The sequence below is a fragment of the Schistocerca piceifrons genome, chromosome 1 (assembly GCF_021461385.2).
Source record: "Schistocerca piceifrons isolate TAMUIC-IGC-003096 chromosome 1, iqSchPice1.1, whole genome shotgun sequence".
Classification (NCBI taxonomy): Eukaryota; Metazoa; Arthropoda; class Insecta; order Orthoptera; family Acrididae; genus Schistocerca; species Schistocerca piceifrons.
In genome coordinates, this window is record NC_060138.1 from 454,448,773 (window position 1) to 454,472,328 (window position 23,556).

The window sequence follows — 23,556 nt, forward strand, 5'->3', positions numbered from 1 at the left end:
AGCCCAAACTACAAAAGGAACAGTGGTAATAATTTTAAAAAACATGAGGCGAACCTAACTAGAGGACACCAGTGCAACAGAAAAAATAGTAACAACAATAATTAGAAAAGCATCCACCTTTGAATTTAGGTCCAGTAACTCTGCAGGAATTTGTACCAAGTAATAGCAGAACACAAGTGGTAACATAGTATCTCGATTCACTAACCAACCCGTGATTACTGAAAAGGAGGAAAACATAGTGTGATCTGGATCTAGGGCTGGGGCCCAGGTCGTAGAGAGACACTAGGAGGCCTGGTTCATAATAAGTATGTTAATTTCATGCACAAAATACCTACAAAAGAATGGTTACTGCTAGAAGAGCAAAACTTTGTTATCAGTAATCGACACCGAATAATAGCAAGGACCATGAAAACTTCTGAATGAGATTTTCACTCTGCAGCAGAGTGTGCACTGAAATGAAACTTCCTGGCAGATTAAAACTGTGTGCCCGACCGAGACTCGAACTCGGGACCTTTGCCTTTCGCGGGCAAGTTTCAAAACTTCTGAAGTTAACATCTTTACAGACTAAGGGAGTGAAGTATCACTCATATCTAGTGAATTCTTTAACTCATTACAGACTAAATAACACCTATCGCTGTTACCAGTAACTGGAGTTTACACAGTTGGTATAATAGGAACGAAGAGTAAAGTTGTGAAACACGAAACTCAAGTGAACTGTAGCGTTGGAAATATTTTATTTCGTCAAACACTGTTAATAGTAGAGAATATAAATAGAGATGTTTTGTTTGATTTAGATTGGCTATTAGAATTTAAAATCATCTTAAACTTTGGGGAAAATCTTCTCTGTTTTGGAAAAGGGGGCAGTAAATGCCAGATACCATTTGTGACAGACAGCTACATTGGTAAACAAACAACTGAGTGTCAATGTCTGCGATTAACAGCTAGAGCACAACTGTCACCAGAGATTGATAGTGTAGATCATGTATCACATTGAATTGACATACAAGACAAAGTTAACGAATCTCTAATATCAACTAGCATACAAAAACGAGATTTATACAGAATTCTAATGGAATATGAAGTAGTATTTTCCAATGGTCCAGGTAATATCAGCAAATACATACGTAAGTTCAAAATCAAAGATGACATTCCATTTTTCTGTAAGCCATATCCAATACCTGTAAGTTTGAAAGAAGCAGTTAAGGAGGAAATCAACAAAATTATTGATAACAATACAACAGAACGTAGTTCTAGCATAATGAATAACCCATTGGTAGTGGTGAAAAAACCTACAGGGGGGGGTTACAATTAGTGTTAGACACGTGTACATTGAATAAGCATATAGAAACAGAAAGAGACAGACCGATTAACATGGATGAATTGTTATCCAAATTTGAGAAAGCAAGGTTTCTTAGCACAACGGACCTGAATGTGGGATATTGGCAAACTAGGTTACATCCAGAATCAAAGAAGTATATCAGCTTCTTGGGAAGAACATTGTCTAACCTTGAGTAAGACTCTGAAAAGATTTAAAGAGAAAGGTATTACAGTGAAGCTATCTAAATCATATTTTGGACGTCAAGAGCGTAAGTTTTTAGGTCATTTTGCAGGGGCGCAGGGAATTACACCAGACCTCGAATGCATCAAGACAATTAAAGAATGTCCACATACTAGAAATGTAAGGCAGTTGAAGGGATTTATAGGAATGGTCAGATACTATTAACGGTACATACGAGGTCAAGAACTGAATGATACGAAAATTTTACATTTACTAAGAAAGAGAATACCATGGGTTTGGGATCAAGAGACAAATGATCCATTCGAAAACGTCAAAAGGGCACTTGTTTAATCACCCATATTACATCATGCAGTTATGGGTGAACAATTTAAAATTTCAACAGATGCATCTGATTATGGTATCACTGCAGAACTTTTCCAAGGAGAGTGGGATCTAGATAATGTAAAACACCAAACCATAGCTTTTGCCATCCGTAGTCTAAATAAACATGAATTAAACTATACAGCTACTGAGAAAGAACTGTTAGCAGTAGTATGGAGTATCTAAAAATTTCAAACACTAATATGGGGTTCAGAAATCTATATTTATACAGATCATCAAGCTCTGTCTTTTTTAATGAGTAGTCAATTGTTACACAGTAGATTAATGCGATGGATGCTTTTCTTACAGGAATATGATATTAGGATACAATATATAAAAGGTTTCGAGAATATTGTACCGGATGCTTTGTCTAGATTACCCATAGGAATGGAAGAATTAAAACGTATGGAAGAACCCGGCATTATTTTTTCAATTAATTTTATGTCAGTAGAATATCCAAACATCAGGGTACAGGAGATGACTCAAAGAATAACACAAAATGTCCATAATGATTCCTATTTTACAGAAATGTTTGTTATGTGCATTAGGAATTCCTTACCTCCTAATCAAGTAGGAAAATGGAAAATTATAGGTCATAATTTGTTTTGGAGAGAGAGCATGATATCGCAATGTTGGCGCTTATGCATCCCTAAGGTGATGGAAGATGCACTTGTGTGGTATGTTCATACAGGATATGGGCAATTTGGCATCAAAGAGTGTATAGCTCATATGAATGAGTTTTATTATTTTAAGAAGCTAGGGCACAAGGTAGCATCTTTAATCAGAACCTGTGAGATCTGTCAGAAGGTGAAAGAGAATAATACTCATGTTAAATACAAAATGTATCCGATTATTCCTAAGTCATTACATGATCTCACAGCGGCAGATTTTTTTGGGCCAGTTCTGAAAGGAAAGGAAGGAAGGAGTGTCATACATTTTGGTCATCATTGAGTGCTGGTCAAAATATGTTAAGCTACATCCCATTAAAAAAGCAAATATGCTGACAGTTATACACTGTTTACAACAATACTTTCTGGAGGTAGGTAAACCGAAACAGTTCCTCACTGATAATGGTCCACAGTTTGTGAGTAACGAATTTAAAGAATTTCTAGCATGGGAAGGTATTCGTCATGTGTTAATATCCAACTATAACCTGTCCTCGAATCCATGCGAACAAGTAATGAAGGAAAATGGAAAACTATGCCGTACTTACTGCTACGAAAAACATCCTTTATAGGAAACGAAAATTAAATACTTTGAACTTATTCTAAATGAATTACCACATTTGTCGAGTGGGCTAACAGCATTAGAAGTAATAGGTAAACCCTTTGTAGGAGAACCTCTCATTAAATGTTTTAGTTGGCCTGAACAACCAAGTGTCAAATACGAAATGAACCAGGAAATAGTTTCTAAGGACTTAGTTGGAAAGGCCCAACAAAGGGTGAATAAGAATAAGCTGTAGAACCTCTCTACAAGGTCAATGACCTAGTTCTTGTCAAACATCTTCAAACCTCTGCCCTGAAGAAAGAGAGACATAAGTTTTTCCAAAAATATGAAGGACCATACCAGGTACAGACAGTAGTCCACCCTAAGACATTATTTTTACTATATCCTACAACTGGATCAGATAAAGGGAAGTACAATGTGAAAGACATAAAGTTGTATATTCCCCAGGGACGTTAACATTCTGAGTTAACGGGCGGAGTGACGACTGTCGGATCCCGAGTTGTTTTCGATGTTTCTTCGAAAATAGTTTTCCCACACCAAACTCACTTCAAATCTAAAACTATTCAGTCATATATTCCAAAATCCTAAACTATCCTATAATCTTATTACCTAGAAAACTGGCTATGAACACAACTTAGGAGAATCACAAAATAAGAAAGGGAGTGATCTCTAGACATGAAATAAAATGAGTACAATATTATATTAGCAAAACTGTAATATGATGGTACTATATAAACAGTGATATCTAGACAACATAAACTGAATGGGATATTATATTTCTGGAAAAATATAATATCAGGTGAATATCTGAACAACCATTATACTGTAGTGTATAGATTTTCTATTTTGTATAGAATATTTTATACCTTTTATAAGATGTGATGTAAATGGGAGGGTTTGTATCAGTTTTGGAAAGGGGTGGGTATTGCAGATAAAAGCATGGTAGTGTTTAAAATTTTTGCGTAAATTCTAGAACCACTCGGCCTTCTACCATCTCGAACACACGACATTTTAAATTTTAAATATAAGTGTGAGAGAGCCTATCTACTGCACGCCACCTGTCTGTGTGTGCAGGTCTGAAGTATGTAGTAAGAAGACTGTAGACACAGTGGTCGAACGGCGCTGACAAGTGTTTGCCGGTCGCGCCATGGAAGTTTCATGAAAGAACACGGCAGACTCAAGGAACTTCTGTGTTGTTCCGTGCTGTTTTATAACTCTGACTATTGTAGTGAAAAAAAAAAGAGGAACAGTTGAAATATTGTTAATTAATGCTCATCTTGGACTTGGAGAGGATAAGACGTGTATTCAGATTCAGGATGAGAATGGACTTGGGTTTTAAGTCAACTTTCTCTTATGTGTAAATGAACTTTGTTCCTAACCTTTGGATATGTGAGGAGACTTACTTGACAATGTTTGTTTATGTGGAGAATGAGATTTGTAAAAGTTTGATGTTTAAATATACATAGTTCAGTGAAGCAAAAGAAACTGCGTAAGTCTGTTTATTTTTATAAGTAGAAAGAGTCTTGAGAAATCCCTGTTCCTAGCAAATATACTTCGGAGAAGAAGAGAAAAGTAGGTTGCGGCAGCAAGCTAACCAGCAAGGAAAGTCGACTGACAATCTCAAGTAAGTCATATCGTTAAAGAAGTGAGAGTTTGCACATATACTTCACCATTTTAAGTTGCCCAAAGCATTAGAACAAGGCATCTGATCACCGGGCAACAGAAAGCTCACTGCTCAGCATCTACTGCACTGCATGGGTAGTCATCAGATAAATGGAACACCCTATATTATACAAATAGCGTGTTGTGTGTACGACAGTAACCTAGTAGATGACACATTGCTATTACGTGTAGTAGCTTTCTTTCATTAATTAAATGGGCTTTTGATTAAATTTATATAAAATGTGTATTATATAAACGATATATTCAAGAAAAGTATAAGAAGTAAATCAGCAGACGTGTCTCTCCAAGCTCTTTAACTCTTCCGTTTCAAATCAAAACTGAAGAGTTTCCTCGTGGGTCACTCCTTCTATTCTGTCGAGGAGTTCCTTGAAAAATTAAGCTGATTCTTATTGCACTGTTGATCGAGTTTACTTAAACTTATAGACTGACTTTTTTCGGGTCCATAAACATTTATTTTTATCTGTTATTACTTTTATATAAGATGAACATCAACAGAAGCAAAACGAGGATAATGGAATGTACTCGAATTAAGTCGGGTGATGCTGAGGGAATTAGATTAGGAAATGAGACACTTAAAGTAGTAAAGGAGTTTTGATATTTGGGGAGCAAAATAACTGATGATGGTCGAAGTAGAGAGGATATAAAATGTGGACTGGCAATGGCAAGGAAAGCGTTTCTGAATAAGAGAAATTTGTTAACATCGAGCATAGATTTAAGTGTCAGGAAGTCGTTTTTGAAAGTATTTGTATGGAGTGTAGCCATGTATGGAATTGAAATGTGGACGATAAATAGTTTGGACAAGAATAGAATAGAAGCTTTTGAAATGTGTGCTACAGAAGAAGGCTGAAGATTAGATGGGTAGATCACATAACTAATGAGGAGGTATTGAATAGAATTGGGGAGAAGAGAAATTTGTGGCACAACTTGGACTAGAAGAAGGGATCGGTTGGTAGGACATGTTCTGAGGCATCAAGGGATCACCAATTTAGTACTGGAGGGCACCGTGGAGGATAAAAATCATAGAGGGAAACCAAGAGATGAATACACTAAGCACATTCAGAAGAATGTAGGTTACAGTAAGTACTGGGAGATAAGAATCTTACACAGGATAGAGTAGCATGGAGAGCTGCATCAAACCAGTCTCAGGACTGAAGACCAAACAACAACACATTACTTTTATCTTGTAATTTCATGTACTGACACATTCCATGACCTTCGAGACTTGCTCCTCAATTTGGTCCTACGGAACTTGACGTGTAAATAAATAAATAAAAGCCATTGCATTTATCATCTTGGTTAAATAGTTATTAATTTTACAAGAATGTGCCATTTATCTTTTTCTATTACCTAATGAATTCCAATTAACATATTTAATGTCGAAGGTCTGTCAATCATCAATTGTCATTAATATTATATTAATGATTTTTATTTAGGCCCATCAATGGCCTGATATAAATACACATTTTAATTTGTATACAGCACTTTCAACTTATATATTCAGTTATTGTATCTGTAAGTTACAATCAGTATCAATGCATTCAGAATAATTTCACATGAAACTTGTCTATGCCATCCTTGTTGCTGCCCCATTCTACAGCTTTCAAAAACAAAAAAATCTCTCTCTCTATTATAACAGAAATAGCAGGAAATTTATCCATGATATTTTCCAAGTTTTTTTCTGAAGTGTTCTGCCACTAGACAGGTGGTCAATAAAAGCATCTGTTTACCACATTTGACCCACTTTTCATTCTTACCTTATCCCACATTATTTTGCAACCAGAAATTACGTAACATCTGTAGGTATTTTACCTTATCTCATATTATTTTGTATCCAAAAATTATATAACATCTCTAGGTATTATTGAGTTCTTTCCTGTCATGAATATGTTGCCACTGTTATCATCTAGCCTATCCCTACGTTATATATTCTAATATGAATTTAGGATTTTACCATTATTTGTTCCTTGTTTCAGCCAGTTTTCTGATCCCAGTACTATGTGAGCATTATTACCTTTAATAAGCAAGATCACCACTGGAACCTTATCGTGGATGCTCCTGCAGGTGGCTAATACCCTACTTGCATTTCTAGTGCACAAATGACTTACTGAGAGGGCTGGGGGGAGGGGGTGTACAATTCTCTAACAGTGGAGGTCAAAGAATTCACCTCTGAGACTTTCACAGAATGGCCGACAAATCATAGAATTTAATACTGTGAACAGACAGACATTGTCTACAACAATGAAATAATTTAGTGTCCCAGAAAAACTGATGCAGCTTGCAACAATGTGCACTTAAAACTAAAATTTTAGAGTTATAGTTCAAAATAAACTCTCAGAAATGTTCTTTGTTGCATCTATAGTGAAACAGTTTTCAACTAGTTACAGAGAAGACTATCAGGAAAATAAAGTTATCACATCTTGAAACTGAATTAAAGCTCAGATGTAATGTGCCTATGCATATGCACACGATGTATTACAATATACAACAGCTCACTTGAAACAGTGCTGGAAATTAATATCAACTAAATCAAATACTTTGTTATGGCATGGCAGACCAATAGAGAATGGCTTGAAAAATTAATACAGAAGAATTTGAAAGAGTAAAACAGTTCACTCATCTTAGAATGATTTTAACTGCAGACAATGATGTCAAAGAAGAAATACACTGCAGAACACAAAATCATTATTCATTGCTGGTAGTAATAAAAAGAAACCTCATGTCAAGAAATTCAAAGATATACATATACAAAATTCTTATCATACCTGTTCTAACATATGATTGTGGCACTTAAACATTAATCAAATCGGAACTGGCAAAACTGAACTCTGCGACTGCACAATTTTGAGGAAAAATGGAAATTCATTACTGTAAAAATACATAAAACAAGGGAAAGGCAACCACTTACCTACAGAAGACTGGTACATAGTGCACAGAAAAACATAATAGAAAATGTTTAACACTAGCTTTCGAGCTCTTGCTCTTTTACTAGTACGAGTACACACATTCACATACAACCTCAGAGACACCAAAATGAATACGCTGGGAGTAGTGGCGAGCATGTAAGTTTGGGTATCTGTGGTTGTGAGCGTGAATGTGTGCACTCTTACTAGAAAAAGAGGAAGAGCTTGAAGCATAGTTCAGGCTGCAACTTTTGTTAAAACGACCACACCCAAGTATAGGTCGAGCTCTGATTTTCTTGACATACGAGTCACCTACTGTTCGAAAACTGGACTCATTTCATATTAAGACAATGTACAGACGTCGTACAACCTGCCCCTTGACTGGTGTTGCCTTTTGCTGTCAATTTCTAGAATTATTTCGAAAGAAACATTGATGAATGGAACAGGTGCTGTTGTGGATGATTGAGCCAATATGATAACACTGATGTAGTATCATGAGTGTAAACTTATGTTTTACAGTTTGCTATAATTCTGCTACAATTACGTCATGTACGTTGAGTGATCAAGAAATTTTGGAAATTCAAGAGGAAGAAATTGCTCAATAATTCACCTTGCATTTTTTTTCTCGGGAGGATAATTATACACTCCTGGAAATTGAAATAAGAACACCGTGAATTCATTGTCCCAGGAAGGGGAAACTTTATTGACACATTCCTGGGGTCAGATACATCACATGATCACACTGACAGAACCACAGGCACATAGACACAGGCAACAGTGCATGCACAATGTCGGCACTAGTACAGTGTATATCCACCTTTCGCAGCAATGCAGGCTGCTATTCTCCCATGGAGACGATCGTAGAGATGCTGGATGTAGTCCTGTGGAACGGCTTGCCATGCCATTTCCACCTGGCGCCTCAGTTGGACCAGCGTTCGTGCTGGACGTACAGACCGCGTGAGACGACGCTTCATCCAGTCCCAAACATGCTCAATGGGGGACAGATCCGGAGATCTTGATGGCCAGGGTAGTTAACTTACACCTTCTAGAGCACGTTGGGTGGCACGGGATACATGCGGACGTGCATTGTCCTGTTGGAACAGCAAGTTCCCTTGCTGGTCTAGGAATGGTAGAACGATGGGTTCGATGACGGTTTGGATGTACCGTGCACTATTCAGTGTCCCCTCAACGATCACCAGTGGTGTACGGCCAGTGTAGGAGATCGCTCTCCACACCATGATGCCGGGTGTTGGCCCTGTGTGCCTCGGTCGTATGCAGTCCTGATTGTGGCGCTCACCTGCACGGCGCCAAACACGCATACGACCATCATTGGCACCAAGGCAGAAGCGACTCTCATCGCTGAAGACGACACGTCTCCATTCGTCCCTCCATTCACACCTGTCGCGACACCACTGGAGGCGGGCTGCACGATGTTGGGGCGTGAGCGGAAGACGGCCTAACGGTGTGCGGGACCGTAGCCCAGCTTCATGCAGACGGTTGCGAATGGTCCTCGCCGATACCCCAGGAGCAACAGTGTCCCTAATTTGCTGGGAAGTGGCGGTGCGGTCCCCTACGGCACTGCGTAGGATCCTACGGTCTTGGCGTGCATCCGTGCGTCGCTGCGGTCCAGTCCCAGGTCGACGGGCACGTGCACCTTCCGCCGACCACTGGCGACAATATCGATGTACTGTGGAGACCTCACGCCCCACGTGTTGAGCAATTCGGCGGTACGTCCACCCGGCCTCCCGCATGCCCACTATACGCCCTCGCTCAAAGTCCGTCAACTGCACATATGGTTCACGTCCACGCTGTCGCGGCATGCTACCAGTGTTAAAGACTGCGATGGAGCTCCGTATGCCACGGCAAAGTGGCTGACACTGACGGCGGTGGTGCACAAATGCTGCGCAGCTAGCGCCTTTCGACGGCCAACACCGCGGTTCCTGGTGTGTCTGCTGTGCCGTGCGTGTGATCATTGCTTGTACAGCCCTCTCGCAGTGTCCGGAGCAAGTATGGTGGGTCTGACACACCGGTGTCAATGTGTTCTTTTTTCCATTTCCAGGAGTGTATTTTCTGCCATCATTATTTTAAAATGTGTAATCCATCAGACCACCCATGAACCATGGACTTTGCCGTTGCTGCGGACTCTTGCGGGCCTCAGTGATACAGAGAGCCGTACTGTAGGTGCAACCACAACGAAGGAGTATTTGTCAAGACATCAGACAAACTTGTGGTTTCTCATGAGGGCATCATCCTTTTCAGTAGTAGCAAGGGCAACTGCCTGGATGATTGTCCGATCTGGCCTCATAACATCAACCAAAATGGCCTTGCTTTGCTGGTACTATGAACGGCTGAAAGCAAGGGGAAACTACAGCCAATGATGACATCCTCTAGGGTACATATTCTGGAGATGAAATAGTCGTCATGAGAAACAAAATTGGCTTCTACAGATTGGAGCATGGAATGTCAGATCCCTTAGTCAGGCAGGTAGGTTAAATTTAAAAAGGGAAATGGATAGGTTAAAGTTAGATACTGTGATTAGTCTATTTCCATGGCAGGAGGAACAAGCCTTCTGGTCAGGTGAATACAGAGTTATAAATGCAAAACCAAATAACTATAATTCTGGAGTAGGTTTAATAATAAAATTTTAAAAAACAGGAACACGGATATGCTACTATGAACAGCATATAATCGCATTATTGTATCCAAGACCGACACAAAGCCCACACCTACCACAGTAGTACAAGTTTATATGCCATCTAGCTCTGCAGATAATGATGATATTGAAGAAATGTATGATTCGATAAAAGAAATTATTCAGACAGTTAAGGGAAACGAAAATTTAATAATCATGAGGGTCGGAATCCGATAGTAGGAAAAGGAAGAGAAGGAAAAGTATTGGTGAATATGGACGAGGGTAAGGAATGAAAGAGGAAGCTGCAAGGTAGAATTTTGCACACAGCATAACTACTTAATCATAGGTAGAACTTGGTTTAAGAATCATGAAAGAAGGTTGTATATGTGGCAGAGGCCTGGAGATATTGGAAGGTTTCAGATAGATTACATAGTGGTAAGACAGAGATTTTGGAACCAGGTTTTAAATTGTAAGACATTTCCAGGGGCAGATGTTGACTCTGACCACAGTTTATTGGTTATAAAGTGTAGATTAAAACTGACAAAAATGCAAAAAGGTAGGAATTTATCGAGATGAGACCCAGATAAACTGAAAGTACCAGATGTTGTAGAGAGTTTGAAAGAGAGCATTAGGGAATGGCTGACAAGAACAGAGGAAAGAAATACAATAGAAGAAAAATGGGTAACTTTGAGAGATGAAATAGTGAAGGCAGCAGAGGCTCAAGTATGGAAATCCTAGTAGAAATCCTTGGGTAACAGAAGAGATATTGAATATAATTGACGAAATGAGAAATATACAAATGCAGTAAATGAAGCAGGCAAAAAGGAATATAAACATCTCAAAAATGAGATCGACAGGAAGTGCAAAATGGCTAAGCAGGGATGGCCAGAGGACAAACGTAAGGATGTAGAAGCATTATGGGTAAGATAGATACTGCCTACAGACCTTGGGAGAAAAGAGAACCACCTGTATGAATATCGAGAGCACAGAAGGAAAACCAGTCCTAAGCAAAGAAGGGAAAGCAGAAAGTTGGAAGGAGTAAGCAGTGGGCCTATACAAGGGCGAAGTGCTTGAGGGCAATATTATGGAAATGGAAGAGGACCTAGATGAAGATGAAATGGGGGATATGACACTACGTGAAGAATCCGACAGAGCACTGAAAGACCTAAGTCGAAACAAGATCCCGAGAGTAGACAACATTCCATTAGAACTACCGATAGCCTTGAGAGAGCCAGCCATGACAAAACTCTACCACCTGGTGAGCAGAGTGTATGAGACAGGCGAAATACCTTCAGACTTCAAGAAGAATATAATAATTCCAATTCCAAAGAAAGCAGGTGTTGACAGGTGTGAAAATCACTGAACTATCAGTTTAGTAAGTCATGGTTGCAAAGTACTAACATGAATTCTTTAAAAACGAATTGAAAAACTGGTAGAAGCCAACATCAGGGAAGATCAGTTTGGGTGAGGAAATACTGACCCTACAACTTATCTTAGAAGATAGGGTAAGGAAAGGCAAATCTACATTTCTAGTATTTGTAGATTTAGAAAAAGCTTTTGACAATGCTGACTGGAATACTCCCTTTCAAATTCTGAAAGTGGCAGGTGTAAGATACAGGGAGCGAAAGGCTGTTTACAATTTGTACAGAAACTAGATGGCAGTTATAAGAGTCAAGGGGCATGAAAGGGAAGCAGTGATTGAGAAGGGAGTGAAACAGAGTTGATCCTATCCCAGATGTTATTCATCTGTATAATGAGCAAGCAGTAAAGGAAACAAAAGAAAAAATTGGAGTAGGAATCAAAATCCATGAAGAAGAAATAAAAACTTTGAGATTTGCCAATGACATGGTAATTCTATCAGAGACAGCAAAGGACTTGGAAGAGCAGTTGAACGGAATGGACACTGTCTTCAAAGGAGGATATCTGAGGTGTGACTGGAAAGTTTTAAGAATGGATCCGCTACTGCTTACTGGTTTGGCGGGCAGGCACATGGAGGGTGGGGAGTGAGTCATTGCCGTGTCCTTGAACGCCCTCTGACAGGAAACTGTGTTTCCTTTATTGAATTCATTGTGGCAGCTGGTTGAGTGCGGGTCTATTAGGGCTTGTTACCGGATTCTGTCTGCGTGAAAATGGACGTAAAAACAGAGCAATGAGTTTGTGTGAAATTTTGTTATAAAACCAGGAAATCAGCTTCTGAAACTTACGAACTATTAAAAACAGCTTTTGGAGTAATTGTCTTAGCCAATCAAATGTTTTTGTCTGGTTCAACAGTGTTAAAAATGGCTGCGAATCATTTGAAGATGATCCTCAAAAAAGAATGAAAATGTTGTGAAAGTTCGCGACTTAGTGCACTCTGATCGTAGACTTACAATTAGGAAGATGGCTGATGAGCTTAATTTAGTTTCTATGCAGTTCAGCCAATTTTAACTGAAGATCTGAACATGCGTCGGGTGTCTGCAAAATTAATTCCAAACATGTTGTCAAGTGACCAAAGACAATACCCACTTGAAGTGTGCCAAGATCTGATTAATCGGACTAAAAATGACCAAGATTTGTTAAATAGGGTAATTACAGGTGACGAATCATGGGTATATGGATATGATCCTGAAACCAAAGTGCAGTCTTTACAGTGGAAGACTCCAGTTCACCACAACCAAAAAAACCACGAAAAAGTCGTCGAAGGTGAAGACAATGTTGGTGATTTTTTTCAATTCTACCGGTATTGTGCATCACAAATTTACCCCTGGAGGACAGACAATTGACAAGGAATACTACAAATGTGTCCTTGAGCATTTACGTGAAGAGGTGCGGAAGAAAAGGCCTGCATTGTGGAGAGACAGGAGTTGGGTGCTGCACCATGACAATGCTCCGGCTCATCGTGCCTTCTCCATCGTTGAAATTTTGACCAAATTCAAAATTCCTGTGCTTCCACAACTGCCATATTCCCCTGATTTGGCCCCTGCGGACTTATACCTGTTTCCTAAACTGAAATTTTCACTAAAAGGAAAGCGATTTCACTCAATTGAAGACATCCTTGCAAATACGGAGAGAGTCCTTAACACACTTAAAAAATTTCCAGGAAGTCGATGTGTTCAGTCAGAAGAGGACTATTTTGAAGGAGAGGCATCACAGTAGCCTGTAAGTACCACCACTGTACAATTACAAGCCCATTCTTAAAACTTTCCAATCACACCTCGTAAGATGAACATCAACAAAAGCAAAATGAGGATAATGGAAATAAGACGAATTACACAAAGTGATTTGAAGGTACAAAATTATGTTCATTAGTATTAAAAATCACAAAAAAGCAATGTTGTAGTTTCCAATAATAATATTTTGTCCAATGAGTCAGATATAAACGATCTTTCACAAATGACATTTAACGAAGAGTTTGATTTAATTGGAGATGATGCTGACATACAGGAGTTAGATGAGGATGGGTGTCCTGTACATCATCACATAAGTGGCTGCTGCTCATATTGAATCATTAAGAAAAATAAATGTAATTATTGTAAAATGTATCTTACAGCAGATGATGAGTACATAAAAGGTGACCAAAATCCTTACCAACAGTGGTGGACTGTGTTGTCCTAGTAAGGATGTTGTAATATTTTGTTTCATATGTATATGCTACTGCAAAGAAATTCCTTACTGACAAAGAAGAGTTGTTTGTTTGGAAAAGATACCACAGAACTGTGTTGTTTTGTGTATGTTGTAGCAACTTCTCTGATCATTTATTTGTTGAGTTTGATTGTACTGCAAATCACACTGTACATAAAATCATTGACTGTATACCTGGTCTTGTGGTCAATATTCTTTTGAATAATTATAGCAAAAGAGTCAATGAGATTATAAATACAAATAGTATTGCAACACTCAGGAGAGAGAGAACTTAACTGAAAATTTGGTTCTGTGAAGGTTTTTGTATTTTTAAGCACAAAAAAATAATTAAATAATTATGTAAATAAAAATATTAGTTCCTTGCTTATTGAATTTCCTAACCTTTCCTTGATTCCCCGTGCCAGTTTTTGTACAGATAATACAAAATTTCACTTACCTGCAAATTAAGTTTCAATATGATATTACAAAAAAAGGCAACGTATCGTAAAAATAAGAGAACAAATATTCATTATTTAAGGTAACAGAATTTCCTTTTTATTTTAGATAAGAATTTAATAAACGTTAAATTCAATATAGGCTAGCAGCTGAAACCATCGCGCACAGTAGTATAACGACTCTAGATGACATGATATATGGAGTGTTGAGGCCTTTTTTTCTAGGTGACACTGTGTGAACCCGATCCCAGACAACAATGGATTTATAAAAGAAAGGGCATGAGTGTCGGCAAAATTTTTCAGTTGTCTGGAAAGTAGCACAACTCACACAATAAAAGCTACCAAAACCATTGGGTTCATTTAAATGAACTTTAAATATAAAAATATCGTTAAGTACAAAGAGAGGTTGTGTACTTGTTGCAGTAGAGAAGCAAACTTCAATCACTGATTTAGAAACTTAGACAGACCTAATTATCAGGTTAGTATAAAATTTGTGTATTGTACTTACCAGTAATATCACCAATTTCACTGCATTTGTGATATGTGGCATTGATATCAGCAAACATTATTGTAGCTTGGTCCTGGATGTTGTAGCGAATGAATGGCTGAAGCACGAGCTACAAAGATTTCAAACAGTGTGAGGTACAATTTACTCAATTCTTATTGTGTACCTCATAAAGAAATAGAAATTAATGTAAGCAACAATTTTCAACTAAACTTCTTTTGTGGAAATTCCTAAGCTTTCCTAAGTCTAAAGAAATATAAAGATACAATTTTTAAATCACATCTAAAGCAGTCAGGTACTTATTGCCTTTACATTGCTGGCCAACATTAAATAGCTGCGTCAGGTATCTAACAACAGACAGCACCATGCCTTTCTTGTTCCAATTGCTAAAATGAATAAAGTACACACTTATCATCTGTTAGATGTCAAAACTTCCAAGGATGTCAAGTCACCAACAATCAAGCTATCCAGAAGATATGTGAATGGAACAATTGTTGCCAGCTTGTATGTAACACAAACACTGATGATGACGTAACAAGTGATACCTCATTTATAGACACCTGAGCAGGTTGTCTTTATGTGGCGTGTGGCAGTTGTGACCCCCCCACACCCTCTTTGCCGCAGTTCCATTTAGGCTGCATTTGGTGTACATCAGCTGAGTCAAAGTTTTATTAATTACCCTTTTTTATGCAACTACTGTTTTTCTTCGGTTGAATTTTCCACATAGTTCAAAAATTTTCAGATCAGCTTTTAAATGTAGTTGTAGCACAGCCATCAAACAATTTCAATAGTAACTACACCATACTTAGGCCAACCCAGGACATAATTTTTAAATTACTTGGAAATCTTAACAATTTACTGAAACACTAAACTTTATTTATTCAGTTGTATTTTTTACTGGTCCTGACTTCACACTACTAAACTTGTTACTGTTATTAGCAGTACAGCGAACCAACTTTTTCTTCATGTTTGCATTTTTTCACACTTCAAAAGATACTGTGACAAAATTTGTGCAGTTTTATCTGGCACATCATCAAAATTTAAAAATTTAAATTAAATTCCCCTGCCCCAGATTGAAATATCTTACAACAATTGGAACAAGTAATACTTACTTATGTTTGAGCACTCCATCTTTATTGTAATGTAATTAATGTTTTCCAAACAACGCAATACATTATTAAACATACATGGCGAAATAATGTTAACATTAACTGACTCGGTATTAGTTCTGGGAGATTTTGGATCACATTATTTCTAACCATTTCAGATGTGCAGTCTCATGTCTTGAAACTGAGATCGTGTCTAACAGTTGTTATTGTTGTTGTTGTGGTCTTTAGTCCAGAGACTGGTTTGATACAGCTCTCCATGCTAATCTATCCTGTACAAGCTGCTTCATCTCTCAGTACCTACTGCACCCTACATCCTTCTGAATCTGTTTAGTGTATTCATCTCTTGGTCTCACTCTACAATTTTTAACCTCCACGCTGCCCTCCAATACTAAATTGGTGATCCCTTGATGCCTCAGAACATGTCCTACCAACCGATCCCTTCTTCTAGTCAAGTTGTGCCACAAATTTCTCTTCTCTCCAATTCTATTCAATACCTCCTCATTAGTTATGTGATCTACCCATCTAATCTTCAGCATTCTTCCATACCACCACATTTCGAAAGCTTCTATTCTTGTGTCTAACAGTATGGTGTGAAAATATAGCATCCTTAGCAGCACCTTCCAGAGCACTGTTATTCCCATCTTTGGCTTTAAAAAATCTCTTATGTTTAGTAAAGCAGTAGTATTAATAGTACTCCTCTGTTTAGCTGGTTCTACATGGTCTTTAATATCACCCTTTCTTACATGTGCAAAAGACAATTATTCAGTAAAAAGCGTGCAATAAACATGTCCATTGTTACTGTCACTAAGCGATTTCTTAAATTTGTATTTTTGTTGCAGGTTTAACATTAAACACACACTTTTCTTGCCCACAGCCAAATAATGACGTAAAAAATGAATAGAGATAAAATTACCAGAAATGTGTACACAAGTTACTTCACATACAAAAAAAAAAACATATGCGTAGACCAGTTACTTCACATACAAAAATAACATAAACACATTGTCCCTGCTGTGTTACCAAATGATTAAATAACCTGTTGACACATGCACAGAGCTGAAAACTGGCTGAAGAACAAGGAAAAGAAATATCCACAAATAATAATGGCTTTCTGTGCTGTAGAAAATTTATGGGACTTAGGAGACAAAATAATGGATTTCATAGTTGTGCTTGCAAAATGGTATGCATATTTTATCTAATATAATATTGAAATTGGCTGTACAAAAAAAATCTCTACACTCAGTCCCAAGTTGATTTCCAACAACCTTTAAATTACTTCTGGAACTGGCCTCGAGAGGTCACAGTGAACTCATTTCATTTATAACACTTCACCCTACTTAGTAAGTAAGTGAAGATGTGTAAAGATGGCTGGATGTGGCAGAGTACTTAAATCATTGTAATGTCACCTGCTAAAGAGTGGTGGAAAATCACATGCAAACAAAAACTGCGAACCATAAACAGAGAGACAAAAATATGAATAATGTTCCAGAATGCAAAGAAATCAGCCCAGATTGGCATACATGTCAAAGTGCTGCTTCCAGGATGGGTAGGAGCACTGGCCCAAAATTGAATCTGCCCGGGCAGTCAGCCTGAACACGTGTTTTAGGCGGTATCCTACAGCCCACTACAGAAATGCCAGGCTGATGCCTAAGTATCATCTCAGTTATTTGACTCACAAACTTTTTTGCTCACTTTCACATGAGTGATATTACACGCAGACAGTTAGGGTACACACATTCTGTCCCAAAGGGTGGCAACTGGAAGGGCATTCGGCCACCTCTTAAATTACCCATCCAACATCTGTAAAAACCAAAGAATTATTGTGCAATGAATATCAAAAGAATGGCTGAGACAAGGATTAAGAGTTAATATAAACTATAAAAAGATGTTGCAGAAATGTCAAATGCAAAACCAAATTCTGATAATTTAAATGAATCCTGTTGGCATAGACACAGTGGATATACACGGATCAGCATCACCTGGCAAAGAATGACTGTTGGTCGCGCGCGCGCGCGCGCGCACACACACACACACACACACACACACACACACACACACACAGTGCATGTAGTATCAGTGAGCACACTGTCCGTGTGTAGAATGGGAAAGGCGCCAGTCTGAGTTTGACTGAGGACAGATTGTGATAGCCTGGAGGCTCGGCACGAGCACTTCGGAAACTGTTGGGTGTTTGAGAAGTGTTGTGGCGAGTGTCTTCAACACGTGATGAAATCATGGTGAAACCATGTCCAGACACTATGGGATTCAGCAGCCACCCCTCATTACTGATGTTGGACATTGCAGAATGGGCAGACCAGTAAAAGAGGACAGGTAGCAAACTGTGGCAGAACTAACATCAGACTTTAATGCTGGACAGAATACAAGTGTGTCCGAGCAAACAATGCACTGAACACTCCTAACGATGGGCCTCTCAGCCAACGACCCATACATGTGCCAATGTTAACACCATGACATCAGCATTTACGGCTAAAATGGGCACATGACCATCGGCACCGTACGTTGGCGCAGAGGCAGAGCGTTGCATGGTCTGATGAATCCTAATACCTTCATCATCATGTCAATGGAAGGGCACAAATCAATTGTCTTCCAGGGGTACAGCTACCTGACACCAGTACTGTGGGACAGAGACAAGCAGGCGGTGGCTCCATTATGGTCTTGGAGACATTCATGTGGCTATCCACGAGCCCAGAGGAGCCTGCACAAGGCTTCATGATGGCCAAGGGGTATTGCATACTAGTTGCAGACCACCTACACCCCTTTCCCAATGGCAGTGGCATTTTTCAACAAGATAATGCGCCATGTCACAAGGCCAGAAAGGTAATGTAGTGGTTTGAGGAGTTCCAACTGACGTGCTGGCCCCCCAACTTGCCAGATCTGAACCCAATCAAATATATCAGGGCAGCCACTGAACACGGCACTAGAGCACATAAATCCCCTCCTTGAGTTAACAGGAATTAGGTGACTGGTGTGCAGGTATGGTGCCAACTCCCTCCAGCAAACTACCAAGGCCTCATTGCTTCCATGCCCTGACCTGTCACTGCTGTTATCTGTGCCAAAGAGGGACATACCAGCTATTATGTAGGTGGTTATAATATTCTGGCTGATCACTGTACTCTGCATGGGCATCTGTGACTACTTGTTTATGGTAACTTAACCCTTTAGGGATAAAAATCTGTCTTCAAGGCTCCATGAGGAGGATGGAAGGTTAGAGTTTAATGTCCTGTAGACAATGAAGTCATTAGAAGTGAAATGACAGCAAAAATATTTTCATTCAATGTCCCATCGCAATCACGGTCATTAAAGATGGAGCGTAAACTTGAACCAGGGAAGGAAATTGGCCATGTGCACTAAAGCAGCTATTAAAAATGAATATTTAGCAACACAACCATACAAGATGAGGTAGAGTACAGAATAAGTAAAGAAATATATAGTAAAGTAAATACAGCATAATGAACCAAAAAATAAACCAAAATTCATTGGAATTCATGACAAGTACTACCACAGCTGAAAATTACAATCGGACAATGTACGTATCACTGCAAAGGTAGTAACCTAAAGCTCAAATCAAAAGTGCAGGTATTTTTAGAGAATATAGAGAATAGATTTAAGGTTTTCAAGGAGAGGAATTAACACTACCAACTGTTTAGCAAGTGTAGTATAGACATATTGGCACAGACTGGATAAACAAGATTATTTCTGACTGGTACGTCATTGCCTTTTGCAGCATTTGGTTCCTAAATGTGTGTTGTTGCAACACAGGTAAAAATGAAGTTTCTGAGATTACTGTACAGCGACCTTGACACAGCCTTAAATTCAGTCTCAACTTTGAAAACTATAAATGTGTTCTACTAAACTTTTCAGCACCACTATTATGCCCGATATCTCCAGGGGAGCACAGTTAACATAGTGCTCAAAAAGAGAGGTAGCAAAACTTTTTAAATATAATGGCAACAACAAAAAATCTTAAACTGAAATATCCAGGGTAGGAAACTCAACAATTACGGAAAAATAGATTGCTACTCACACGTTGCACTGCAAACAGGCACAGCGAAAACACTGTTGCACATTAAGCCTTCATCAGGAAATAAAAACATGCATTCACACAAGCAAGGACACCTCACATATATATGACCACTATCAGTCACAAAGACAGAATAGACACCATAGCAGAGGAAGTGTTCATTGCAGTTCACAAAAATATTGTCTCTACTGAGGCCAAGTTGAGTGTGACAGTGTGAAGTTATCTGGTCACATATGACAGGTCTAGGTGAAACCGAGTTATTTGTTGGATGTATTTTACCAACCACTCAATTCTACTGTGACAGTTCTAGAGTCATTCAAAGAATGTCTATGGTCTGCAGCATGTAAAAACTCAGATAATGCAATACCAGTTGTAGGTGACTTTAACCCATCGAGGTGACTATAACCTACTGCAGGTGTGGGGGAGGGGAGGAGGGGGGGGGGGGGGTTGAGAGGCTGGCTTGCAAAGGAGTTTTGAACACAGTTTTCATCAACTTTCTTGAGCAGCTAGTCTGGCAGCCTACAAGCAACAGAAATACCTTAGACCTTGTAGCTACAAACAGGACGGACCTTATCAATGACATCACTACACAGACAGGGATTAGGGATTGTGATATCATAGAGACTTTGGTTACAAAAGTTAATAAATAAGCCAATAAACCTAGGAGAATGCTTCTGCTAGAAAGAGCAGGTAAGCAGCTGTTGACATCTCATTTAGACAATGAACTGACATCACTTAGTTACAATGAGACAGATGTAGAGGAATTATGGGCAAAGTTTAAACAGATCATAAATCGTGGTCTGGAGAACTATGTGCTTATCAAGTGGATTAAGGATAGAAAAGGCTCCCAATGGTTTAACAACAAAATTTGGAAAATATTGAAGAAACCAAGGCTGATGCACTGTTAGTTCAAAAGAGAATGCTCAAACGTTCACAGACAAAGGTTAGTAGAGACTCCTGAATCTGTGAAAATATCTGTGCATTAAGCATACAACTACCACTATCACATCTTAACAAAAGATATGGCCAGGAACATGAGAAAACTCTATTCCTATATAAAACCGCTGAGCTTATCTAAGGCTTCTATCCAGTTACTTGTTGAATGGTCTAGAGTGACAGTTGAAAATAGCAAAATGAAAGATGTTTAAATTCCATCTTTAAATTTCATGTTTAAGAAATCATTCACACAGGACATTCATACCACCATACCGTTGTTTGACAGTCACACACAGTCCCGTATGGAAAACATAATAATAATCATCCTGGCACTGTGAAAAAGCTGAAGAGTTAAAAACAAATAAGTCGTCAGGGAAACCCAATTTGGTTTTACAAAGAGTACTCTATGGCACTGGCCCCTTACTTAGCTTGCATTTGTCACTATTCTCTCACCCAGTGCAAAGTTCCAAGTGACTGGAGAACAACATAGATGACTCCTGTATATAATAAGGGTAAAATAACAGACCCACAAAATTACAGATCAATATCCTTAACATCAGTTTGCTGCAGAATTCTTGAACATATTCTAGGTTCAAATACAATAAATTTCCTTGATGCCAAGAAGCTTATGTCCACGAATTAACCTGTTTTTGAAAAGAATACAGGGCGTATACATGGACAAGGAAAAAAATTTCCCGGATTTATCGGTTGAAAATACACTTTCTCACAGGTGAAAACACAGTTTTTCCATGTTAAATAGCAGTATACTTTTCGTCGGCAGTGTAAAACTTATCAATCCTTGGAATGTTTATGGTTTTATACACCAACATAGAATTTCCCGACACTTCAGAAAACGAAACTTAGGGAAAAAAAACACATTTTGGAAAGATGTTTGATATGCAGCAACAGGTACACTGCATATTTTCGTGCTGGAAATGTATAAATTCGAATACCACCAAACACCGCATGTTACTTTCTGAAGCATTGGAATCGAGATTGCGATGCACTTTTGTAAGCCAGTCTTAGCTCATGTAACGTGATCTCGCCAGCTGATGACAGCATAGGAGACGTGATGTAGTCATCCAATAGCAAGATCACTCTTAAGTACCGGAAACACACAAATAAGAAAAGTTATTGGTTTGAATTAATATACATAGTGTTGCTACAAGAAATGAAAAGCTTTCACATACAATATACTAAGATGGTATCTGTTCTTTCGGACATGCCCGACCGACATGTCCAAAAGAACAGATACCATCTTAGTATATATATAGTTAAGGCTCACCGGCCACTTGACCATCTTCTTCTTCTTCTGTGCGAATGCACAAATAGTGCCCAAACTCTTACGGGAATCGGCAACGCGCCACGAGTAATGAGTATAATGGGCGTGGGCACTACGAATGTAGTGCGGGACAATACGTTGAGAATGTGGGTTTCGCAGGAGGCGTGCCAGAGGTCAATCCTTGCAGTCGCACTATCCTCTGTGTCCTTGGTGGCTCAGATGGATAGAGCATCTGCCATGTAAGCAGGAGATCCCGAGTTCGAGTCCCGGTCGGGGCACACATTTTCATCTGTCCCCGTTGACGTACGTAAATGCCTGTAAGCAGCTAAGGGTGTTCATTTCATTGTAATTTCACATATAAGATTGGTCTCTAAGATTAATAAGCTGCAAGAGAAGCTAAGCTTCCACATATAATGTCAATCTTCCTTGTGCGTGTTACACTTTAGGATTCATCACTCAAGTGTGCCAGTAAAATTTTTAATAACGATGTAAATATCTGATCTTCTGGGCGCGAAATTCTTCTAGGTGGTCATCCTTTTAGAGTTGATTTTTAAATGAGAGTCAAACGCTCTGTGGTTTAAGAAATTTATCTTACATTTTTGCACATAGTTCATCTTGCGTAAAAGGAAATTTACTTTGAAAGTAACGCTTTTCAAACTACTATTCACAATATTTTCCCGCGACCTGTTAGAAATTGGTTCGTTTCAGTATTGCCAGAGACCGCCCAGATAACAGGCGTCACTATGCTTGCGCGGCTACGATGACACAGGAAGCCCGTATGTTCGTACGCGTAAAAAATTAAAAGATCTTGCATTATGTCATAAAAGAAAAAAAGACATCAGAGGATACTTCAAGAGCATCTGAATTTCGTGAACCATTCTGAAATGTATGATTCGGCTTAAAGTGCACATTCGTATGTCCAGATTCGGATGTAAATTTTCTTGAATTATCTCATGTTTGGTTCTTTATTATGGCATAATGCCATAAGAGGTAGAAGATGGAAAATGTGCACTTGAAATGCAGCGAACATTTGAAACTAGCCAACAGTGTGAAATTAAACACTTTGTTTCAAATAAATTGACTGCTCAGCGGAAGAGATTAATAAAAGCCAAATCTCTTTAGCAAACTGACAAAAACAACTTCATTGTTTTGCAAGGCGATTAACACTTGACTGTCAGAAAGGTTAAAATAAAACTTGAAACTAATAACATATTTTAGCCTTCTGTAATTATGCGGAGTTGGAGTGTTGGAGGGAAGAGACCAAACAGCGAGGCCATCGGTTAGGGAAGGACGGGGAAGGAAGTCAGCC

The 23,556-nt window shown here is 38.8% G+C and overlaps 1 protein-coding gene across 3 annotated transcripts in view; it reads right to left on the reverse strand.

The window, feature by feature from the left end:
• The window catches only part of LOC124792386, a 94,685-nt gene that overhangs the window by 39,771 nt on the left and 31,358 nt on the right, over positions 1-23,556 (reverse strand). For all 3 annotated transcript variants that reach the window (XM_047257939.1, XM_047257936.1, XM_047257937.1), the window contains exon 6: positions 14,885-14,993. In XM_047257939.1, the coding sequence (XP_047113895.1) occupies positions 14,885-14,993 (109 nt within the window). The remainder of the gene's footprint in view (positions 1-14,884; positions 14,994-23,556) is intronic.